The sequence below is a fragment of the Nematostella vectensis genome, chromosome 15, assembly GCF_932526225.1.
Source record: "Nematostella vectensis chromosome 15, jaNemVect1.1, whole genome shotgun sequence".
Classification (NCBI taxonomy): domain Eukaryota; kingdom Metazoa; phylum Cnidaria; class Anthozoa; order Actiniaria; family Edwardsiidae; genus Nematostella; species Nematostella vectensis.
In genome coordinates this window covers 6,699,249-6,725,239 of record NC_064048.1, presented here as the reverse complement: position 1 = coordinate 6,725,239, position 25,991 = coordinate 6,699,249, and the positions used below count along the sequence as shown (strand labels likewise).

At 42.6% G+C, this 25,991-nt stretch overlaps 1 protein-coding gene across 5 annotated transcripts in view; it reads left to right on the top strand.

The window, feature by feature from the left end:
- LOC5506378 (trichohyalin) overlaps positions 1-25,991 on the top strand; it is a 39,043-nt gene that overhangs the window by 3,966 nt on the left and 9,086 nt on the right. The window contains exons 1-23 of one of the 5 annotated variants that reach the window (XM_048723129.1): positions 222-265; positions 725-781; positions 1,423-1,479; positions 2,120-2,176; positions 3,093-3,149; positions 4,066-4,122; positions 4,722-4,778; positions 5,971-6,015; positions 6,574-6,630; positions 7,691-7,735; positions 8,428-8,475; positions 8,558-8,575; positions 8,979-9,669; positions 9,922-10,470; positions 10,830-11,396; positions 13,469-13,655; positions 14,616-14,755; positions 15,031-15,579; positions 15,871-16,386; positions 16,498-17,088; positions 20,870-21,316; positions 23,698-24,231; positions 24,895-25,425. In XM_048723129.1, coding sequence (XP_048579086.1) covers positions 7,726-7,735; positions 8,428-8,475; positions 8,558-8,575; positions 8,979-9,669; positions 9,922-10,470; positions 10,830-11,396; positions 13,469-13,655; positions 14,616-14,755; positions 15,031-15,579; positions 15,871-16,386; positions 16,498-17,088; positions 20,870-21,316; positions 23,698-24,231; positions 24,895-25,425 — 5,378 coding nt within the window. In that variant the 5' untranslated portion in view covers positions 222-265; positions 725-781; positions 1,423-1,479; ... (5 more) ...; positions 6,574-6,630; positions 7,691-7,725. Of the gene's footprint in view, positions 1-221; positions 266-724; positions 782-1,422; positions 1,480-2,119; positions 2,177-3,092; positions 3,150-4,065; positions 4,123-4,721; positions 4,779-5,970; positions 6,016-6,573; positions 6,631-7,690; positions 7,736-8,427; positions 8,476-8,557; positions 8,576-8,978; positions 9,670-9,921; positions 10,471-10,829; positions 11,397-13,468; positions 13,656-14,615; positions 14,756-15,030; positions 15,580-15,870; positions 16,387-16,497; positions 17,089-20,869; positions 21,317-23,697; positions 24,232-24,894; positions 25,426-25,991 lie in introns of those variants that run through there. The other 4 variants (XM_048723126.1, XM_048723127.1, XM_048723128.1 and 1 more) reach the window with 4 other exon arrangements.

The window sequence follows — 25,991 nt, the reverse complement described above, 5'->3', positions numbered from 1 at the left end:
ACAATAAGTATTGTTACTATTGTGGTTGATGGACATTCATTAAAGAGGCACTAGCACAAGCGAAGGGTGATTTGAGTATAATTTCAGAAAGAGCGAGACTCAAAATAATGCAGAATAATGCATTTATAGGTAAAATAAAAACCACAAAAACAAATCTTTTTATCTTTACATCTCAAGTACGTCCAATGTACAAACTATAAAATTTATTTTCTCGCTCCTCGCTTAAGGCGCAGACCGGGAAGAAATTCATTCCGTAAAAGATTACGTGAGTAAATAGCAGTATAATGTCATCATCATCTTGACCACGTCATCATCGCAATCATCATGCCATATGTTATGATTTTCGCCATAATCGTCTCGTCTCGTAATCGTCTTATCGTATTTATCAGTCATCATCATATTACACATAATCATATGACCATGTCAACACATTGCTGACATCATGCTATCTTATACGTTCCTAATGGGCTCACTCATAGTACCTATATCACAGTTGTACGCTCCTAGTGATGGGCTCACTCACAGTACCTATATCACAGTTGTACACTCCTAGTGATAGGCTCACTCATAGTACCTATATCACAGTTGTACGCTCCTAGTGATAGGCTCACTCATAGTACCTATGTCACAGTTGTACGCTCTTAGTGATAGGTTCATTCATAGTAACTATCATGGCGATGGGCTTCTGTTCCATTCCTAAATCAAATTCTCTGCTCACTTTCAGTGGGACGTCGCTTGTCGCGCGTACGGCAATTCAGGCTGGGGCGGCGTTACAGGAAACGTAAGTGAATTGGTGCATAACGTCATCACCATCGTCATCATCATCACCATGTCATCATGGCAATCATCATGCCATTTTATGTTTGTCATTATGTTTTATTATTTTTGTCGTGGTCTTATCATAATTGTCGGTCATCATCAAATTCTTTATGGTTACCCCATCAAGTCTTATCTTTTTTCTTCTTTAATGATGCACTCTTTATTCTCTCTGTAATTAAGTATCACAATTGTACGCTTCTATTGATTGGCTCACTCATAGTACCTATATGACAGTTGTACGCTCTTAGTGATGGGTTTACTCATAGTACCTATATCACAGTTGTACGCTCCTAGTGATGGGTTTACTCATAGTACCTATATGACAGTTGTACGCTCTTAGTGATGGGTTTACTCATAGTACCTATATCACAGTTGTACGCTCCTAGTGATGGGCTTACTCATAGTACCTATATGACAGTTGTACGCTCTTAGTGATGGGCTCACTCATAGTACCTATATCACAGTTGTACGCTCCTAGTGATAGGCTCACTCATAGTACCTATGTCACAGTTGTACGCTGTTAGTGATAGGTTCATTCATAGTAACTATCATGGCGATGGGCTTCTGTTCCATTCCTAAATCAAATTCTCTGCTCACTTTCAGTGGGACGTCGCTTGTCGCGCGTACGGCAATTCAGGCTGGGGCGGCGTTACAGGAAACGTAAGTGAATTGGTGCATAACGTCATCGCCTTCGTCATCATCATCACCATGTCATCATGGCAATCATCATGCCATTTTATATTTGTCATATGTTTTATTATTTTCGTCGTGGTCTTATCATAATTGTCGGTCATCATCAAATTCGTTATCGTTACACTATCAAGTCTTATCTTTTCTCTTATTTAATGATGCGCTCTTTATTCTCTCTGTAGCTAAGTATCACAGTTGTACGCTCCTAGTGATGGGCTCGCTCATAGTACCTATATCACAGTTGTACGCTCCTGGTGATGAGCTCACTCATAGTACCTATATCACAGTTGTACGCTCCTAGTGATGGGCTCACTCATAGTAACTATATCACAGTTGTACGCTTTTAGTGATGGGCTCACTCATAGTAACTATATCACAGTTGTAAGCTTCTGGTGATGGGCTCACTCATAGTACCTATATCACAGTTGTACGCTTTTAGTGATGGGCTCACTCATAGTACCTATATCACAGTTGTACACTCCTAGTGATGGGCTCACTCATAGTACCTATGTCACAGTTGTACGCTCTTAGTGATAGGTTCATTCATAGTAACTATCATGGCGATGGGCTTCTGTTCCATTCCTAAATCAAATTCTCTGCTCACTTTCAGTGGGACGTCGCTTGTCGCGCGTACGGCAATTCAGGCTGGGGCGGCGTTACAGGAAACGTAAGTGAATTGGTGCATAACGTCATCGCCTTCGTCATCATCATCACCATGTCATCATGGCAATCATCATGCCATTTGATATTTGTCATATGTTTTATTATTTTCGTCGTGGTCTTATCAAAATTGTCGGTCATCATCAAATTCGTTATCGTTACACTATCAAGTCTTATCTTTTCTCTTATTTAATGATGCGCTCTTTATTCTCTCTGTAGTTAAGTATCACAGTTGTACGCTCCTAGTGATGGGCTCGCTCATAGTACCTATATCACAGTTGTACGCTCCTGGTGATAAGCTCACTCATAGTACCTATATCACAGTTGTACGCTCCTAGTGATGGGCTCACTCATAGTAACTATATCACAGTTGTACGCTCCTGGTGATGAGCTCACTCATAGTACCTATATCACAGTTGTAAGCTCCTGGTGATGGGCTCACTCATAGTACCTATATCACAGTTGTAAGCTTCTGGTGATGGGCTCACTCATAGTACCTATATCACAGTTGTACGCTCCTAGTGATGGGCTCACTCATAGTACCTATATCACAGTTGTACGATCCTAGTGATGGGCTCACTCATAGTACCTATATCACAGTTGTAAGCTCCTGGTGATGGGCTCACTCATAGTACCTATATCACAGTTGTAAGCTCCTGGTGATGGGCTCACTCATAGTACCTATATCACAGTTGTAAGCTCCTGGTGATGGGCTCACTCATAGTACCTATATCACAGTTGTACGCTCCTAGTGATGGGTTTACTCATAGTACCTATATCACAGTTGTACGCTCCTAGTGATGGGCTCACTCATAGTACCTATGTCACAGTTGTACGCTCTTAGTGATAGGTTCATTCATAGTAACTATCATGGCGATGGGCTTCTGTTCCATTCCTAAATCAAATTCTCTGCTCACTTTCAGTGGGACGTCGCTTGTCGCGCGTACGGCAATTCAGGCTGGGGCGGCGTTACAGGAAACGTAAGTGAATTGGTGCATAACGTCATCGCCTTCGTCATCATCATCACCATGTCATCATGGCAATCATCATGCCATTTGATATTTGTCATATGTTTTATTATTTTCGTCGTGGTCTTATCAAAATTGTCGGTCATCATCAAATTCGTTATCGTTACACTATCAAGTCTTATCTTTTCTCTTATTTAATGATGCGCTCTTTATTCTCTCTGTAGTTAAGTATCACAGTTGTACGCTCCTAGTGATGGGCTCGCTCATAGTACCTATATCACAGTTGTACGCTCCTGGTGATGAGCTCACTCATAGTACCTATATCACAGTTGTACGCTCCTAGTGATGGGCTCACTCATAGTAACTATATCACAGTTGTACGCTCCTGGTGATGAGCTCACTCATAGTACCTATATCACAGTTGTAAGCTCCTGGTGATGGGCTCACTCATAGTACCTATATCACAGTTGTAAGCTTCTGGTGATGGGCTCACTCATAGTACCTATATCACAGTTGTACGCTCCTAGTGATGGGCTCACTCATAGTACCTATATCACAGTTGTACGATCCTAGTGATGGGCTCACTCATAGTACCTATATCACAGTTGTAAGCTCCTGGTGATGGGCTCACTCATAGTACCTATATCACAGTTGTAAGCTCCTGGTGATGGGCTCACTCATAGTACCTATATCACAGTTGTAAGCTCCTGGTGATGGGCTCACTCATAGTACCTATATCACAGTTGTACGCTCCTAGTGATGGGTTTACTCATAGTACCTATATCACAGTTGTACGCTCCTAGTGATGGGCTCACTCATAGTACCTATGTCACAGTTGTACGCTCTTAGTGATAGGTTCATTCATAGTAACTATCATGGCGATGGGCTTCTGTTCCATTCCTAAATCAAATTCTCTGCTCACTTTCAGTGGGACGTCGCTTGTCGCGCGTACGGCAATTCAGGCTGGGGCGGCGTTACAGGAAACGTAAGTGAATTGGTGCATAACGTCATCGCCTTCGTCATCATCATCACCATGTCATCATGGCAATCATCATGCCATTTTATGTTTGTCATTATGTTTTATTATTTTTGTCGTGGTCTTCTCATAATTGTCGGTCATCATCAAATTCTTTATGGTTACACCATCAAGACTTACGTTTTTTTCTTATTTAATGATGCACTCTTTATTCTCTCTGTAATTAAGTATCACAGTTGTACGCTTCTATTGATTGGCTCACTCATAGTACCTATATGACAGTTGTACGCTCTTAGTGATGGGTTTACTCATTGTACCTATATCACAGTTGTGCACTTCTAATAGTGATGAGCTCACTCATAGTACCTATATCACAGTTGTACGCTCCTAGTGATGGACTCACTCATAGTACCTATATCACAGTTGTACGCTCCTAGTGATGGGCTCACTCATAGTACCTATATCACAGTTGTACACTCCTAGTGATGGGTTCACTCATAGTACCTATATCACATATGTACGCTTTTAGTGATAGGCTCATTCGTAGTACCTATTATGGCGATGGGCTTCTGTTCCATTCTTAAATCGAATTCTCTGCTCACTTTAAGCGAGACGTCACCGGTCGCGCAGACGGCAATTCGGGCAGAGGCGGCGTTACAGTAAACGTGAGTGAATTGGTGCATAACGTCATCACCATCATAGTGTACCACTTTATAGGTACCTCTTCTTATGACACAGTGATCACCGTTTTCATCATCGTTGTCATCATAACCTCTATAGCCACCAGAAGCATTTTCTCTACCATGGGGGACTTGCGCTAAGATAAATCTCGTGAAATCTCGGGGGGGGGGGGGGGGGCAATTTAAACCAAAATAATCACAGAAATGACTGCGCACGTCACATCCATGGAAAGACGAAAAATAAAATCTTTAAATGAAACTAAACCATTTCTAAAAAAAAAAGGAATTCTGGCTTTTTTCGTAAGCGCTGAACAAGTTGCTTTTTTTTGCCGTTATTTTGCCGCTAAAAGCGAGTAAGTAAGCAGCTGCTTTGTCTCCTATTGTCTTTGTTCTACAAAGGAGTTCTTTTGTATCTATTCTTCTCGTTCTTTGTGTCGAGGTGCGGATATTGTCCATTTGCCCAATCAAATTGCAACTTGTAAGAGCGGCGCACTGACCCTCCGTTCTTTGTGTCGAGGTGCGGATATTTTTCATTTGTCCAATCAAATTGCAACTTGTAAGAGCGGCGCACTGACCCTCCGTTCTTTGTGTCGAGGTGCGGATATTGTCCATTTGTCCAATCAAATTGCAGCTTGTAAGAGCGGCGCACTGACCCCTAAAAGCCTGAGTGCGCTAGTCTGCTACCCAAACAGTCACGTGATCTCTAAGCGCAAGTCCCCTATTATCCGGCACATACTCGTACCCAGGAGTTTTCTTGGAGGGTGCAACGAAATCCAAAAAGGAGGACCTAATTTTTCGGGGATGGGGTAGGAGGTTGGGGCCTAGGAGGTAGAGTTTTTTGATAAAAAAAACCACCTCCGAAAGAACAAATAGGGATTTTTTATGCCATTCCAGCATTTTAACGGGACATTTATTCTCGGATTTTTTTTGAAAAAAAATAAGTTGTATTTATAAAAAAAAAATGTTTTTGATTCATGACATACCTGAGTGATCTAGAGTGCATTTTTTGGTTATAGTTTTGTCAACACTTAGCACGTCTATTGCGAACCGGAAGTGGACTTTCGGCCGCCGGGCCGGCCCTACCCCCCCCCCCCCCCCCCACACACACACACACACGCGCGCGCCACCCTGGGTACGAGCCTGAAGTATCTTGATTACGTTGTGTCCTATGTTGTAGGGAGAGCGCTTTTCTTCAACAGAAACCCAAGCTATCGCATTAAACGTAAGTATTGTGTACTAAAACGCTAGTGTGATTGGAATAGCCGTACCTTCCGTTTGTTATTTTAGAAAGCGCTTCGATGATAATCGTCGAATAAAACCTTTTTTATGATGTCTTATCTTCACCTTGCCAACTCTTAATTTGGTAATAAATTTCGGTTGTGCTAACAGGACTAGTGTTACGCCGCAAAATGTAATAACTAACGCAAAAAAAATCTTAACTGGAAATGTAACAACTTTCAACGTAAACTGTGCGCGAAATTTATAATTAACACAAAATGTAACAATTTTAAACGCGAAATGTAATAACTTTAAAAGCAAAGTGTAATAAAATATTTACTCAATGCCATATTTGGTAAACACCATATTTGATCAAGGCCATATTTGGTAACATATTTGGTCATGGCTATATTTGGAAAACACCAATTTAATTTTGGCTATATTTGGCAAACACCATATTTGATCATGGCCATATTTGGCAAACACAATGTTTGATCACCAAAAGGAAAGGTTGATAATCCGGAATGTAAGTCTTTCCCATACCTTCTTGTATTATTTCCAGGTCAAGGAGGAAGAAGTTTCGTAAATCTCCCGCGGTTTGGACGTGTCTACATTGACCGTAAGTGTCTTTTTTTCGTAAGAGACATAAAATTTTAAAAATCATGTGATTTTTAGTAATTTGTTTAGAAATTGAGCAGCGCTATAATGCATGCATTCAATAATCTTGTTGTGAAAATTGTCGTTTTTCTAGCTCGCTCGGCCAATTCCTTATAAGGACATTTCTAATCATATTTGGAAGTCCGCGTCAATAATGTTTTTGCTTCTTTACCGCCCGAGAACTGTCTATGTGAAGAAGTCTATGAAGTCGACCTTCAGGAATTCGCGTTTACTACGTTTTTATGTGGGCAGCGATTAAAAAAAATAGGTCCAAAAGATCTAGAACATGGTTTTCTGCGCGCTCGTCCCGGGCTCTTTTAAAACATTTAGAAAAACGATATTGGAAGAGGGTGAATAAGGATCATGGGAACATTCAACACCCCCCCCCCTCCAATATTTACAGCAGCTAAGTACTAGTATTTTGGTACTAAGTTACCAAAATATAGTATTTCCGCAAGAAAATAATCTTAAGAACTCAAGCAAATAAGAGTGGACTGACTGGAAATGCGGATTGTACTAAACAGTATATATAAACTATGCTCCCAACTCACCCCGATACCAGTCTACTGGCCTGCGCTGCCTTTGTTTGGGTCGACAGTGCTGAATAACGTATGCCCATGCGCGTGTTCTGACGAAAACAAGCAAAATCGTAGTGTTGAATAATTCGAGTAAAGGTACGAAAAGCTGACTTCAGTCGATGTTTTGACCTACTGTACAGCATTAAAACCGTGCTGTACTAAAGATGACAGATTTGCTTGATAATGAGGAAGTCATGAAAAAATTATAGCCTTAAGTTTGATCTAGTTTTCTTAGCATTCGCCAAAATGTGACAGTTCGCCTGTAAAACGCCGCCATTTCAAAACAAAAAAGCTGGTTTAACCGCGCGGTACTGGAACTAGTCTTGCGTTTTTCAGAGCGCTGCTGTTTGGGTCTTATTTGTTGTTCGTTGTCACAGTTTATATTGTGGCCATCGTTGTTCGTCTAAAATTGTAATAGCAAATCGCCTCACATTTTCTCTTTAGAGCTCGCAGGGGAGCTGACTCTGAAGTCTATCTGTATGGGCCATGGTAAGTCGTGATTTTGCAATCATTAGGGGCTCATACTTTGAGCTCCTGGAAGACACCGTATTCTAAATAACGTCGAACTAGCAAACAGTGTATGATGATGCATCGTGATCATGTTATCGTCTCTGATGCACCATCCTATTATCCTAGTGTGTGCCCTCCTCCCCCCACCCCTCCCCCCAACTATTTACAAACATTACAAGGAAATCACCAATAGAAGCATGGCTGTGCCCCCCAATATTTTCTTAATGTTTCTGTATCGTCCTCCCCCCCCCCCCCCCCAATATTTCAAGGCCTTTTACGGCATTGTGTCAGAAGGCTATTTTTATTGAGCTTGTTGGGATATATTTATAGAATTTGATTAATAAAGCATAAGATTTTATGTCTTGGTGATTATTTGAAGATTTCTTTCTTGTCATAAATTGTCCTGCAATTGGTTGAAAACTATAACATAGACGTAGCTGAGTAGGGCTTTTAAAAGAAGGCGTACGCCGCAATCTTACGTAAATCCGCAAATACCGAATCACACAAAGAATCCAAAAGCTCCAGATAACTTCAAGCCACTATGATTGATAGCTCGTAACAGTATCATTTTAAAGTAAATTGACCTGTCTGACTAGCATACACAAGATTTAATACATTATCATAATATTTTAGCACCAACATCACAAGTGAACAAATGATTATTGTTACAGGTAGAGGCGGAAAACTAAAGCTGAAAAACCTTTGCCTTGGGGTAAAAAGTAAGTAATGTACCTATCATCTGTCTATGAATAGGCTATGTGGGCTACCTGTGTCTAATCACTTTGTTTGTCTGTTTTTCAGATGGTTATTTCAGAAGAGGTAAGAAAGCAGGGTGGTTTGCCGTGCACCTGACTTTATGTTTACTGTTATGACAATTTGATAATCATGATAAAATGTTGATAACTATAAGGAATATTCTCTTTGCTTAAACGGCCTCTGTCATCCGCCATTTTGTCATCCTAGCAAAGTACCGAGTGTGAAAAGGCATCCATTTCCATCGGCGGATTTGCGGATGCCAATGCGAATTTTTTTATTGAACTTTGCTATTACACTTAGTTTTATTAAACTTAGTTATTTCGAGATTTTATAACATTATCTACCTTCCAATATTAAATGAAAATAATAGCAAGGGTGTGGGTAAAGAGGGCACTTTAAACAACGATGATTATACGGTAATTCTTAAAGTTACTTTCACCTAATAATCAATCTTGTCATACTTCAGGTCCAAGCCGTATTCGTATGGTCCATTATCGCGGCCGCGTCAGAAAGGTCCATGTTATGCGTCGTGGGGGACGTAAGATATACTTTATCAAGTTTGGCGGGAAAGCACGACACGTATTCATCAAGGGCAACAAAGCTCGTGTGAAGAATGATTTTGACGTTTATGGACGTAAACGACGCATGGTAACCCGACGTGTAGAAAAGAGCGGCTGCTGTGGAAAGAACCGCTTCAAAAAGATTCTCCGCCGTGTTGTTACCGTCCGTCACAAGCTGAGACGTCTAAGGAAAAGAGCACGAAAATTGAGACGACGACGCAATAGAAGACGAAGGCGACTAAGGAGGATTAGACGGCGTCGAAGACGACGACGTCGCAGGAGAAGAAAATTAAGGCGTAGGCGCCGTCGTCGTCCACTTCGTCGTCGTAGGCGTCGAGGGGGTCGTAGACGTCGCCGAGGTCGCCAGGGTCGTGGAGGTAGTCAAGGTCGCCCATCGAGGCGTCGCCGTCGTCGTTATCGTGGCCCAATATTATATCCTACAGCCCTACTATACCTAAAGAAGAAGAGACCTTTTCGAGTAAGGCCCTCGGGTGGATTCTTCCGCCGGAAGCTCACCAAGTTAAAGTTTAAACATGGCAAGTTATTAGAACGACTACGCGGGAAATGGAGGCATATAAAAACCTTCAGGAAGCTTGTGTGAGTACCCTCACCCTATACTTAGCCTTTAAGAGGCTTGTGTGAGTAAACCCTAATCCTAGCCTTCAAAAAGCTTGTGTGAAGAAGACAATAAATCCACAAAAATTCCATAGGTTTACAGGTTGCGATGTGGAATAGTTGCAAGGTTTTACCCTTGTAAAGGATATGATCTGCCAAGGGAAATAGGGTAACAATAATCAAGATGAAAGATCTGTTAAGTGAATGTAATGCATTTTTTTTTTTTTTTTGCAGAATTCGATCAGGGGAGAAGCGCATTGTTATCCATCCTCGAAAGGACAAAAAACGTTTCTTAGTCCGTGTAAACAACCGTCGCAAACCTTTTAATCTCCGAAAGATTCCACCCAACTTAAGTGGCCTTCGAAGATTCTTAGTTAGAAGGAGACCAATACGCCGTCAAAGACGACGCCGTCGTAGACGTCGCCGGAGACGCCGTAGACAGCGTAGACGTCGTAGGCGCCGTAGACGCCGTAATCGCCGAAAGCGACGCCGCCGTAAACGCCGCACAGCACGCCGTAAACGAAGAGAACTTCGACGTCGAAGATTAAGGATGAAGCGTGGACGACGTGGCGGTAGTAGAAATAGAGGGCTAAGGCGAGGTCGCAGAGGCCGAAAACGTCGTCCACGCCTGGGCCGCAGAAATCGCCGACTACGGAAAACGCCTATTGTGTGCACAAAGCGAGGAAAATCCGGATCCATCCACTATGATATCACCACCCAAAAATACATCCTGTTCGGAAAGAAAGTCAGGAAACCTGTTCGGCTTCTCACTAAATACTGCAGGTAAATTCGAAGGATATTCCATTCTGAGTAAATTATGAGGGTCTTTAACCGCTTTTAACAGATGGTAGCTGGTTTAAAGCAGAAGAGTAATAACGGTGGATCTAGCTTTTTCGCTAAAGGGGGTTTGGCTCAATGACAAAGGGGGAGGGGGTAATGTGTTTTGTTACATGAAGCTTTCCGCCAGCCCAAACGGGGGGTTTAAACCCCCTTAACCCTCCCCTAGATCCGCTCCTGGGAGACTTGGTGACCTTGGGAACCATTAAGCTTGATCACGCGGTAGCCGAAAGCAATTGGTATCCCACATTGCGTTCCCAATCCCTTAAGAATTCTTGCATACTCACTATTTTATCAATCTTCAGACTTCTTTTCCGCGGAAGGAAGATCCCATTGCGCAAGGGCAAAAGAGGAGGCCTCGTGGTCCGCTACAGAAAGAAGAGGCGTCATCTTTCCTTCAAACAGGGTAAAGTGAAGATGCCTCTTCGACACCGTTTTGTAACAGTGCGCCCAGTCACTCGAAAACGCCAAAGATTACGCAGACGACTAACCGGATGGCGACGACGAATCAGACGTCAAAGACGTCGCAAGCGTCGACGTAAACGTCGCCGGCAGCGTAGAAGCCGCCGTAGACGACGACGTAGACGTCGTAGAAGACGCAGTCAGCTTCGAAGAAAGCGTCGACGAAAAGTTCGTGCACGCAGGCGTAAGCGCCAACGCATTTTACGCCGAAGACGATATAGACTACTCTACAAAAAACGACCGTCCGGTCTACAGGTCAGATACGGAAGGAAGAGATTACCCATCGTATGGCGCAAGAGAAATTACTTTGTGCGTATCGGAGGTCAATCCAGACAAATCTTTTTAAGCAAGAAACAAATCCGCCTCAGATACCAAGGCAGATTACTGAAACTACCTCTTACACGTCTCAGGTATGTATTATTGACTTCGTACTCGCGTATCATACTCTTTATTCGACCTGAAATATTCTAATCTCCCACGGTCAATTGATAGGATAGATATGATCTGGCACGGACAATGAAATAGACACCATCTACCACGGGCCATAGAATAGACACCATTTACCACGGGCAATAAGATATTTACCTCGGGCAATAGAATATAGAACATCTACCACGGGCAATAGAATAGACACCATTTACCACGGGCAATAAGATATACACCATTTACCTCGGGCAATAGAATAGACACCATTTACCACGGGCAATAGAATAGACACCATTTACCACGGGCAATAAGATATACACCATTTACCTCGGGCAATAGAATAGACACCATTTACCACGGGCAATAGAATAGACACCATTTACCACGGGCAATAGAATAGACACCATTTACCACGGGCAATAGAATAGACAACATTTACCACGGGCAATAGAATAGACACCATTTACCACGGGCAATAAGATATACACCATTTACCTCGGGCAATAGAATAGACACCATTTACCACGGGCAATAGAATAGACACCATTTACCACGGGCAATAGAATAGACACCATTTACCACGGGCAATAGAATAGACACCATCTACCACGGGCAATAATATATACACCATCTACCACGGGCAATAGAATATAGAACATCTACCACGGGCCATAGAATAGGCACCATTTACCACGGGCAATAGAATAGGCACCATTTACCACGGGCAATAGAATAGACACCATTTACCACGGGCAATAGAATAGACACCATTTACCACGGGCAATAGAATAGGCACCATTTACCACGGGCAATAGAATAGGCACCATTTACCACGGGCCATAGAATAGACACCATTTACCACGGGCAATAGAATAGACACCATTTACCACGGGCAATGATATACACCATCTACCACGGGCACTAGAATAGGATTGCACTGGATAAATTAGTTGTCAGAGGTGTCAAGACGCACGCCGTATGGGACCATGTTATAGGAAGTAGGAGCTTATTCCTACTGCCGTCCCCATGGCAACCTGGGAACTAATCACCATGACATGACGGAAAAACCTGGAAAACGCGCAATTCCAGATAGAGAGAAAAGACACAATTTCTTCAGCGGCAATAGGTTCCTTGTATTACGGACTGATTTTTAATACACAAATAATGTGAGGCCGAAGTGCACCTAACCAGATTTTGGCTATTTTAAATTATTTTTCCTTGATCATCATTGCCCTGTGTATCAGCTCAGGGACGAAAAGCTCAAATTTCAATGACGCTTTACAAAAAGTCGCACTTGATATTTTGTTTGTTATAAGTTTCTAAGAACTCGGAGAAATTCCCCGCCTTATTCGATGTGAAGTGGGCTTATTTGAAGCGCCGCGTCATGTTTTTCCGTCATGTCAATCACCAAAGCGATGTATGATTACCTCGAATTTGGATTTTAAAGAATGTCAATCACCCACTCCTTTGTTATTGTTTATCATTGAAAACGCAGCGGTTTATTCGCTTGGAAACTTCAAAATAATAATCTACGAATGAACTCAGATATGTTATGGAAGATATTTGATTGAAAATATCTTGGTTACTCACGTCGTTTTTTGTGCAACAAATCCCACACTCCATCTTTTTTTGGGCATACAAACGATGTCGTGTCAACAAACAAAATGGGCTCTAGAATTTTGTTGCAAACGATGTTGCAAAACGACCTGTGTAACATGTACCCCGAAAATGGTGGCGTTATTTGTTGCGCGAAAAAACGATGTTGCAAACGACGCGTGTAACATCACCTGAAGAGTCACCGCTAGCAGGTTTCTTATGTAAGAGCCTGGGTCGGGGTAGGCACGTGTACTTTTGTTGGATTTCGGGAAAAATCTTTACAGAGAAGAATAACCTTGAACTTTCGGTTGACGTCGTTCGTTCAGAAACATGTTTGTTTAAGTCCCCTAATAATTGAACCAAAAAGGCTAAAGCTTTTTTTACAAGTGTCATATGTTATTACACCTTTGCTAACAAAATATTAGCTGATTTGTTTTGTTTCTTGTTACCTCTATTGCAGAGTTTACTATAACCGTGTTTATCGCAAAGTGATTATCCGCCGCGGACGTCTGGTGATAATGTACAATAAGATGTCATTACCTGTTAAGATAGTGAGAAAACGTGTGCGTATCTTCAACGGAAAGCGCTTCAGAAGTGTTCGATTCTCGGGCAGGAGAGTCGCCATTGTTCGCGTTGGAAACAGGAAGGTGAGTTATCATCATCAACATCATCATCACCACCATCACCAACACCATCAACATCAACATCAACATCACCATCTCCATCACCATCACCATCACCATCACCATCATCATCACCATCACCATCACCATCAACATCACCATCGTCACCATCACCATCACCATCACCATCACCATCACCATCATCATCAACATCACCACCACCATCGCCATCCCCATCACCATCACCATCACCATCACCATCATCACCATCACCATCATCATCATCATCACCATCACCATCATCACCATCACCATTATCATCGTCGTCGTCGTTGTTGTTATTATTATTATATACTATGGACAAAAGGATGGATATGATCTACTACGGCCATAATCATTAATCACAGTTTCTCTCGAGAAAATGATATATTTGAGTAACTAGGGATTCCAAAGGTCATTTCAGTCCTTTTTTTTTTTGAGCTAATTAGCTTTAAAGGGTGACGATTAAGCCATAGGGTGACGATTCAGCAATAGCTAATTCTGCTTTGGCCCTATCTTCTAATTCAGTCCTTCGTAGGGGGTCAATTTCAGCCCCTACTTATGACCCCATTTTTAACACCGGATCAAAAATTGCCTTCTTTTAACATATTTGACAGCTATAATGCAGACATAAAATATGTACAGAGCCAAACAAAATGTTTTTAACATTTTCGACATCGACATTTTCTCTCTCGAAAAATATCAACCAATACGATATTATGATTATTATGCGCACCCGCTCTCTGAATGCAGCTCACATTTTGCTGGCAAGGCTTTAAGATTTTACAAGAGGGTTTAAAGTAGCAAAAGTGCTTTTTGTTCTTGTTATTTTGCTGCCTAAAGCAGTGCATGAGTTTGCACTCTGAAAGTCTAGTAATTGTTTAGCGCTAGTCACCTTTTATCTTGATATTTTCGATTTATTCTAATTGACATGGCTTATCACAGGTCAAACGCTACATATATTGGTTCCACGGCCGACCCGTGATAAGAGCCAACAAAAGAGTGTACCGCGTACTGGTGAGAAAAAACAGGGTTCTGGAATACAAAGGGGGAAAGTGGAGGCAACTTAAAATAAAAGAACTCACGTAAGTCACTTGAAAACTCCTACCTTAAATAGGCAGAATCATATATAATGATAAAAATACATAGCCAGGTTTATCAAACCACCTTTGATCTTTTAGATGAATACAATATTGTAGTTAGAACGCCTCACATCGAGCGGATAGAAATGGATTGGAAATTAAACAGGCTTTGAAATTCATGGCAATAACAAACAAAAGAGAGTCTCTTTGTTTCTTTTTTCAAAGAATATCATTGATGAAAAAGATGACAAAGTGCTGATATAATATATTCTCGTCAGGATTCGTCGAGGGCACCGTTGGCTCCTTGCTTCCATAACACCGAAGGGTTTCATTGTTTCGCTGAGAGGGGGAAAGTACAACGTTGGACGACGATTCCGGACATTGCGCCCTTTGAAAAAAGGTAAACAGCCAAGAAGGATTGTCAGGCGTCACCGTTATCTGAGTCGCGTTCGTCGACGATTGGATCGCCTCCGCAACAAACTGGAGCGCCTAAGGCGCCGTCATAGACGGAATCACCGCCTGAGACGTCTCCGACACCGTCGACGCAAGCGTAGGCGTCGTCGAAGACGTAGACATCACAGGAAACGCCGCAACCACCGCCGCCTCCGCCGCCTTCGCCGAAGACGCCGCAGACGTCTCGTCAGCAGACCAATTACCACCGGAATCAATATCAACTTCAGCGGCACATGGAACCGTGTCGTGTGCCGACGCCGTAGGCTGTACCTTTGGGACAAACGTGGAAGGATGCGAAATGTTGTATTAAACAGAAAGGCATTCCTTGTTCGCATCGATCATAGCTGGAAGCGTATTGCTGCCACTCAAGCAAGGCAAGTAGCAAATGCTATGTTTCACACAAACAAGCAACAAGTTTCACACGCACTTGGCTAATAAATGATCAAAACTAAAGGCTGGTTTTCACTGAGACGCAGGCGCGAGCTCAAACGAAAGAGAGAATCGCTTAAACATAATCGCAAGCATTTGCGTTCTCGTGCGCTTGTTCCTGCCTTCCAGTTAAAATCAAAAAAGGACGATCATTGCGCTTGCGTCTTAGATCAATTGATCATTCGTGATTTGCACTGACCATGATCTTGTCTTGTTTGTTTGTTTGTCGATTCCAGATTAGGGAGATTCCCATTTAGGAAGGTAGGAGGACGACTCAGGATCAAATTGGACCGGCGTACACTTGGATCGTTCAGAATGAAAGGTTGTCGTCCTTTTATCAAAGGCCGTGGCAGATATTTTAAGCGCTTTAGACCAGGCGTACAACACCGACTTCGTCGCCGAATAAGACGGAAAATGCGCAGACAGCGACGAAAGTTACGCCGAAGTGCCAGACGCGCGCGCCGAAAACGAATGCGTTTCCGCCGACGCGCCCGACGCAAGCGCAAGGAAAGACGTATTGGACGCCGTATAGCGCGCTTACGCCGATTACGTCGCCGTATTCGAAAACTCAAGCGCAGCAGGTCTACCTTTATGGTGAAACTACATGGACGGAGACCAATTCCACTAAGGAAGGGCCAAAAGTTACTATATAGGGGACACTACGCTAAAGTAATCAAGGCTCTTCCCAGGAACAAGGTTATAGTTAAATACCGAAAAGGGAAAAGAACTTTAAATGTGACTTACTTTTTGAGGTAGGTTAATTTGTTGCTTCGATTTGTTTCCTCATTTCTATCTTTTAATTGAACACTATATCGTTTGTGGTAAGCAACGTTGAGCTGGGTCATTTTCATTTTTTTTTATAGAATTGCAAGGAGGCTTAACCGCATTGTACCTAAGGGTAACAAATACTATATAAAGAGGGGAAGGATTATAGTTATGATCCGTCCAAGTAAGGGTATTCTCAGAGTCATCAAGAGAAAGCGTCTGCGGCAATTTGTTCGCCGAGCAGTTCGAAGACGTGTGAGAAGAGTAGGACGACGTTTCCGACGCAAAAGGCGACGTCGCTTGATTCGTCGTAAGACTCGCCGTTTTGCCCGAAGAGTGCAACGACATAAAAGAAACCTTCAAAAAAGATTACGCCGCGCCAGGCGACGTAGACGTCTTCGAAAACGAATCCGCCGCCGACGCAGACAAAGGCGCAGCCGGCGTTATCATAGACGCCAATTACGTCGACTGAGACGTGCGATTCGTCGCAAGATCCAAAGGAAGCGTAAAGGTGGTAGGCCTACCGCAATTAAGTTTCGCTACCGTGGACGTATTTGCGGAGTCAGACGCAAGGGAAGAAAATTCGCCTTCCTCTACAGACGCAAGCTCCTCAAAGTGACAATTGAAAGACGGACCTGCAGAGTACGGATTCGTCTAGGCAGAGCAAAGTATGCTAGCCGACGCATGAGGTAAGAATTGTTCATGTTAAAAATGCAACGAAGTGTTTTAGGTGGCTGAGCTTGTTATCAGACAAAGAAGTATGATTATAGATTTGAATAGCGCTAAAAAGATATGAAGTAGCAGATGTGTCATGTAGCAACTGAAACATTGAACGTGCGTGTATTTGAAATTGTGAGAGCAAAACCAATTGCGCGCGCTCAAGAGTTTAAATTAATTTCAAAGTTGGTTCTCACTATGTCGCAAGCGCAAACGGAAGCGCAACACAAGTGAGAATTGGTCAAACACAAGCGCAAGCGCAAGAAAATCAAGCGGTTACGTTCTCTTGCGCTTGTGTTCTAGCGTGAATCGGAAAATTACGTGCGTCCCGCTTGCGCTAACGTCCAAGTGATAACCAACCTTAAGTCAAGATTGAGTCAATTTGGTTAAAGTTTTCTATGTTTGAAGTACTGAGCCTAGGTGGCGCAGTTGGTAGAGCTCAATTTCTAGGATTGCGCGCTTCCCCTCCTCTACAGGCTTTGGTGTTCCAATGTCCAAGAAGCCTCCTAACTTTTGTTATTTTCTAACATTAAAAAGAAATGACCAGTAGGGGCGTGGTGTGCGCCAGTATTTTCTAAATGTTTCTCTATAGTGCTCCCAACCCTCCCCACCCTCCCTAATAATTCTAGGCCTGCTATGGCTCCGATAAAATGTAAGCTATGCTTTTCAATTTGGTTTAACACGCGGAACAGTACATTGATGTAACACCTGAATTGAAGGGTCGCTGTCAGCTGCTATTTTGTCATCGTGGCTAATTTCTCAAGTGTGGAATCTATTTTAATCGGCTGATTTCGGACAACTAATGCGATATTCCCGAACAAACTTGTTAGACAACATAGCAGCTTTGTTTTTTAGTTTTTATTTCGATTTTTTTATAAATAATTTACCTTTCAATTTCGAATGAAAAGGAAAAACGAAAGGGTTCTCTAAACACCAACCATGTTAGAGCGCAAAATACTTCGTACGAGCTTAGTATTCTCGAATCGAGTACTTTTTTGTTAACTTAAATATTCCTTTTTATCAATGTTTCTGTTTTACAGTATTTTTTTACATTTTGGGTATTAAAACACAATACAATACAATTCCTAGTTTTGTCGCGATGTTTTTGTTTTCTTTGTGGATGGCTTGCGTAGTCTCGGGTGGAGCTTTCTTGTAGGATTTTGTTATGTCTTTTTCTAGGAGATTCTTGTAGGCTGACGGTTCTAGTTTATAGAAGTTGGTAGTTTTGTCGGCGGCGACTAGGAGCTTCGGTTCATGAACCGAACTAGGAATCGAAGATAGAATGGACACCACCGCCAACAAACAAGCATTTATAACACTCAAAGACCACAAACAGAACTTCGCTAATAAACCGACCTGCAGACTCATCAACCCTACCAAGTCCGAAATAGGCAAGATCAGCAAAAGTATCCTCGACCGCATCAACACCGCCATCGCAACAAAACGTAACTTTCACCAATGGAAAAGCACTAAAGCCGTAATCGACTGGTTCACATCAACAAAAAACAAGACAGCATCCAACTTTATATGTTTCGACATAGTGGAATTCTACCCATCCATCAGCCAAGAACTCCTAAACAAAGCCCCCGACTTCGCCGCTGACTACGACTGCATCACCACTAAATAAAAAAAAAACATCATAACCCACGCCAAGAGCTCTATCATAGTTCACAACCAAACACCCTGGCACAAAAAAGGCAACTCGACATTCGACGTGACAATGGGAAGCTACGACGGCGCTGAAACATGCGAACTTGTAGGCAACTTCCTCCTCTCCCAACTCCAAGACCTTAACATCAATGTAGGACTCTACCGCGACGACGGACTATCACAAGCGCCACACCTAAAAACACAGAAAATATAAAGAAAGAACTATGCCGCATCTTCAACAACAACGGACTGCGAATCACCATAGAAGCCAACAAGCGAGTAGTAAACTTCCTAGACGTCACATTCGACCTGGACCGCAACACCTACCAGCCTTTCACCAAACCGAACGCCCCACTACAGTACGTCCACGCGAGAGCAACCACCCACCTACCATCACAAAGAATATCCCTGCCAGTATCAACAAACGCTTATCTACACTATCATCAGACAAAGAAACCTTCGACCAAGCCGCCCCGCCAAACCAGAAAGCACTCGACGAAAGTGGATATAACTACACGCTGCACTACGAACCAAACACCACAAACAAACGCAAGAAACGCCAGCGCAACAACATCATCTGGTACAACCCCCCTTTTAGCAAGAACGCAAGCGCCAACATCGGCCACAGATTCCTCTCACTCATAGACAAGCACTTCCCTAAAGACCACAAACTCAGAGAAATCTTCAACCGGAACACAATCAAAATCATTTATAGCTGCATGAGCAACACCAAGCAGATAATTGACAGCCACAACAAACGCATAATCGCCTCATCAAAAACAACCGAAGACGCCCCCACCTCCCTCGCCACCGCCAATAACAAAACATGCAACTGCAGACAAAAGAACGCGTGCCCCCTTGACGGAAACTGCCTCCAATCATCTGTTATCTACCAAGCCACTGTAACAAGAAAGGACAAAAACACCTCCTAAACCTACGTAGGGCTAACCGAGAACGAATTCAAGACAAGATATAGAATCCACACAGCCTCATTCCGACACGCTAAACACAGAAACTCGATCGAACTAAGCAAGTACATATGGAGCCTTAGAGACAACGACATAAAACACTTTATTTCATGGAAAATCCTGTCATCTCACTCCACCTACAACAGCTCTAGCAAAAGATGTAATCTCTGCCTCAAAGAACAACTTATCATTATCCGCCAACACAAGCTATCAACTTTAAACAAGCGTAACGAGCTAGTGTCTTCGTGCCGCCACAGGAACAAAGCCTTGTTATGCAACAGCTGAACTATTCAATTTCATCATAACAGCCATTCAAATTTCGTGCCCTATTTTTATGTTAATTTTATACATAGATAGTATATAAGTGATGGTAGTAATATATTCTTAATATATATATATATATGTATACGCATATATATAATGCGTGAGTGCAGGCGTTCATATAACAGTGCTCAATACATAGGTGTAGAGCGGGATATATCTTGGTTTGTAGGAAAAAAACACGCGAACTACCGTTTCATCTCTACAAGCCTGTTTCGTGGTTGCCCACTCATCAGGAGATTTATTAAAAGTAGCTCGGTTGCTTGCTTTAATAAGCCGATGGAAATGGATTCCTTGAGTTAGTCGGTATTGTGCGGGAGGGTTTAATTGCGGCGTAAATGGCCTTCTTTAAAATGTCACTTGTACGCTTCTGTACCCAGACGATAAATGATATATGAAAGATTATGTAAGGAAAAAAGACGTATGTCTTAATTCGGTACAATTTTCAACCCATTTTTATACACGTTAATACTATATCTATCTACAACCTAAAAATTAAATTTATCGACAGCATATGACCATTTTCGAGAATTCCAAAAACCGAAAAACAGCCACACCTTTGTTATGATTTCCATGACAAATTCAATCGAAAATATCTGTCGTTTTTTATTTAGCTCGCTCTTTGGCCACAGTGGGTCATTTCTAATTAAGGAATCTTCAAATCCTATGTTTTTTTTCATATGACTGCGCACCATCCCTCCCCCCTCCCTATCAGCCAATCCTGGGTACGCGCCATGCTAGGGTAAAAAATGGGGGCTGACTGAGACTCTTTAAGTTCACGGTTTCTCACACAGGGAAACTTGCTTTCTTGTAGGTTCCGTGTCGGAGGCAAAATCCTAAAGTCCAGAAAGGCTGGTGGATATTGCGGGGTCAGGGGCCGTGGGCGAAGGATCATTAAGGTGAAAGTCAACCGTCGTGGTAGGGTGAGGTTCAGGTTGCGAAAGGACTGGCAGAAGATTCCATCATTGAGAAAGCAGATCCGCAATATCAGACGTAGTAACCGCCGAGCACGCCGGGCACACCGCCAGGAGAGACGCATACGCCGTCGCAGACGCCGTATACGACGACGAAGAAGAGTTCACCGTCGTATCAGTCGACGCATGCGAAGACGTAAACGCCGTATACTCCGAAAGATACTTTTCAGGCATCCTGTTCTGCGAAAGCGAAAACTATTAAAGGGGGTCAAACTGTATCGTTCTAATCGATACGGCAAATTTGTTCGGCTACTGAAGAGTCAGATTGGGCAAACAAACAAATTTTGGTAAGTACTATTTTATTTCCTTGTCACTTTTCACATATGGACCTGGATGGAGATATTTACGACAATCAAACGGCGACACTAGATTTAAAGCCCGGTCGTTTCGACTTGCGTAACGCTGGTTTCGAAGTCCATGAAACCCTATGCAAACGAAATACTCAACTGAGTAGTGATTTGAATTCGTTTGAACAACGGTGATGGTAAATCCATCCTACAACTAAAACGGCTCAGTTATATTAATAAAGTATCAAATAATTCAGGGGAAGCTGTATTTGAGAAATGATGATAGTTTTGAATATTCAAAACAAAAAGTAACAGGGGACTTGGGCTAAGAGATCACGTGACTGTTTGGGTGTCAAACTAGCGCGCGCTCAGGCTTTTAGCGGCAAAATAACAGCAACAAAAAACAACTCTAAGCGCTTTACGAATCAGCCAGAACGTTTTTTTGTCAGAAAAGGTTTATTTTCATTTTAAGATTTTATTTCTAAGTCGTTCTCTGGTGTGACGGGCGCAGTCATTTCTGATTTTTTTGTTTGATTATTTTGTTTTGAATTTGCCCACCCAGAAAGGTCACGTGATCTCTTAGCGCAAGACCCCTATTGTCAAACAAGAATCGAATCTACATGGAAAAAAGATTGTAAGCGCAAACCCGTTTTTGTCAATGTTTCCATGGTAACCATGAAAGGTTCAACTGCACAACCAACAATACAAAACAAACAAAACAAAATAAAATAAAATACAAAACTGCATATATTAGCGACCGCATAACATCAGGCTTAGAGGTGGCTAATATATGCAGCAAGGTGCTTCAGTGGTTTTTACCCATCTTTACATGCGGGCTTGTCACGAAGCCGCGAAGCCGGTTGACGACAACTAAGGCCTATTTAAACGCCGTTACTTTCATGCGCCGTTCCAAATAGAAGGTGTTTGGAACATAAAAAGAACGGCGTCTAAATCCAACCCGGTCCACAGGCGTTCTGCACTGGCTGGTAAAGCATGCAGAACGCCTGAGGCCTAGATTAAACGGCGTTCCAGAGTCGCACCGTTCTGGTTTGGTAGAGGTTCGACCATAGAGCGGCTCTACAATAAACGTCGAACTTTTTGCTTGTTTACTCCCAGGAGTGTAACAATATAGTCATCAGGCACAAAATACATGCTGCTTTATGGAGGACAGAACACGAAGACTAGAAATGACAAGAAAAGCCTTCTAGTCAGGGCAATATCTTGTAGTAGGAAGAGGAGAATGAATTATACATGCCGAAACAGATTGGATAAAGAAAAGGCGACGACTCCTCCTACTTTCGGTTTTTTTTTTTTTTATTACAAAACATTTCGCATAAAATGCACTCGTATTTCGTGTCCCCGAAATGCACATCTGTATCCGACGGCCGTCGATTCCTCAGGTAATGATTTCCGAAACGCCGCCATTTTCACTATTGCCTAAAAAGTGCGAGGCAAGGGGCTACATACGGGCTTTCAGGCTACATACAGGGTCTCAGGGGAGTTATTGTCAATTGGGCGCATGCGCGAAGAACGGGGGAAGTCAATAATACTCTGCACGGGTACCTTCTGTTTTTTTGTTGTTGTTGTTGTTGTTCAACCAAAACTTGCATCGATTATAAACTAACCTGCATAATGTAATCGTTATGACTGGTTTTACCTTGCAGCACCGTTTAATCCCTCGCCGTACCATAGTCACATTATCCGACTAGCCCACTCGCCCCAGAAAGTTGGTGCGACCTCCTCATAAATTCAATTTAGTGCGCAATAAATGGCGTGCTATCGTCCCATTATCTGTCGAACTTTTCTAGGGCGGCTCGATAATGCGACCCTGGCACGCCGTTTAATCTAGGCCTAAGCCGTGCCAAATAGAATGGACCGGTCTAGTTTGATTTAGACGCCTTTTTATTCATGTTCCAAACACTTTATATTTGGAACGGTGCATGATAAGAACGGCGTTTAATTAAACTAGGCCTAAACGTTGTGTCAATCGACTGTATTCGGCGATGGCTTCCGAGGTCTTGCGAAGTCCGGTTTTTGGTTCTGAAAGTCCGGAATTTGGTCCTTAAATCTTTTCTAGTGAATGTATTTTCCATCCTTTACAAAAGGACACTAAAAGTGACGAAGACTGCAGGGTTTTAGAGCTAAAGTTTTCAATTATCGTTTCGCACTAGAAAACACGCCATTTCAAACGCGCTGTTTTGATTTTTTTTTTTTTTTTTTTTTTTTTTTGCATGCGCAATCAAGAATGGCGAAATTCCCTCTAGGGTCCATAAGCTCCCGTACAACTTGGTTGATGATAGCTATATAACAAATCGATTTGTTTGCCTTTGTAAACCACCAGCGCTGGTGGATTATTAACAAAAGTACTATTCTATCTTTAGGATTCGCTTGGGACGCAAAAGATATCCGATTAAAAAAAGCAAGAAGGTTTTCATCTTCAGACCCGGTAAAAAAATAAAATTCACCTTCCCCATTAAGTTCAGAGGCGACCGATTGACTGTCCCTAAACAGTTAAGAAAATCCCTCCGAAAAGTCCGACGACGCATAGTCCGCCGTTTTCGACGCCGAGTCGTCAGACGACGCATTCGACGAAGGAGAAGACGTAAACGACGCCGAAGACGACGTAGAAGACGTCGCCGAAGACGCCAACAAAAACGACAAAGGCGGAAACAACGACGTTATCAACGCAGACGTCGACTTATCCGACGTCTGAAAAGACGAGTCCTTAGACGTCTCCGTCGACGGTACACAAAGACCGCCGTGTATTTTATACAAAAAGGGGTCAAACACGCCGTCTACTGGAGCAGGGTCAAGAGCGAATTTTACTACCACGCAAAAAAAGGCGGGTTTAAGAAGGTTAAACGGAAGTATTCCAAGTGGATCATAGATCGACAGAGTGCAAGGCTTGTGATCAAGTAAGATCTTTTGCACTAACTTACAGAATGTCACGCGCTACCGTGGTCACTTATGAAGCTAACCAACTAAAGCAATAAGGGTGCTAAAAATATATTATACGAAAGACATGAGCTTAAAAATTATTATATGGACATATATGGTTGAGATGAGCTATATGATCTACCAAGTTAGACAAAAAGTGGTCAAGCCAACTATACTCATCACATTATAGTCAAATTTGTTGTTACACGAACGCCGAGAATTTAAATCCATTTCTCGTCTGGGAATAGCGCGTAGTCAATCATACCACCGTGACCAATCAATTCCCTTGCTGTGTGCAGTCAAATGGTTTATGAAACGAATGACAGTGAAAACTTGACAGCCGTCGATTGGTTTAGACGGTTATTTGACTACGCGCCATTCCAAACAAGACAACGATTTTGCATAGCGATCGCCGAGGTCGCGCGAAAACGAATTTGGCTGTAAAGTCACGGCAACCACGGTAGCGCGCGTCGCACTATAACACTTTGTATTGGTGGCCACGGTAGCGCGCGTCGCACTATAACACTTTGTATTGGTGGCCACGGTAGCGCGCGTCACACTATAAAAGTTTTTATTGTCGTAGCGTTGATAGGAATTGTAAAGAGAACGTTGAATTTTATTAATCTGTCTGTCTATACTAGGGTGGCACGTAAGTTCCGACGCGTCAGGAAGATACAAGGTAAACGGTTCAAGATCGTAGGATTGCGCAAAGTTTCGCTAGACCGCTTTAAAGGGCGTATCAGATACATACGAAATAATCGCCCACATGTCTTGCGCTTTGGAAAGCCCAAAAGCAGGAAAGGCATTAGACGTCGAAGACGAAAACGCCAAGCCCGACGTAGGCGTCGAAGACGTAGACGGGAACGCCGACGCTTAAGGCGGCATAAACGTCGTGTTAAAAGAAGAATAAAACGACGCATCCGCAGACGAATTCGTAAAGCACGCCGCCGAATAAGACGTTTCCGTCGTCTTCAACGTCGAAGGGGAATAAAACGACAACGACTTGTCCCTGCCTTAACCTACCGAGGAAAACGTGTCTATTTCAAAGCCGGTTTGAACCGGTACTATGTTCAGAAAGGCAAGAAAAAGATGTTCTTTCGGTTCGGCCTGGGAAAGGCATACAGAGGCATACGGCACAGGCGAGGAAAACCTATGAAGATGCGTTTCTTCAGGTAAGTTTGTACAACAACATGTACATCGCGCGCTTTGATTGGTTATTGGTCCATGTGTTATTTAGTAAATAAACCCCTTCTGGGTTGTTTCCTTAATCCCATACCCTTAGCCGTTTGCCGAATATCGACTGAAGTTACGAAGTAGAATACATGCACCAAAATGAGATCTATTTGTTAAATATCAATCGATCTTGATTAAAAAACTATCGTTTTTCTAGCCTGCTCGGTGAATTGTTTATTCCATTCCAAAAATTTTTACGCTTTTCTATTGCCCTATTACATGCGTAAAATAGACCCAGACACCAACGTTTAAAAAAAACACAAGTCTCTCGCACGCTCGCCTCGGGACCTTTTTGACTATTTAGAGAATTGACAGCCATTGGTTGTTATTATACATTGCACTCAATATGTCGATTCTGATTTGCTAAGAGCGCGCGTTTTATTTTGGAATCACCCAATCTGATGTGATTCTACGCGCGCAATGCATATTGGGCCTAGGCCGCGGAGATTCGATTGTGAAAAGTTGCGGCCTTTGTGCAAATCGGGAATACATTTTGTTTTCGAGA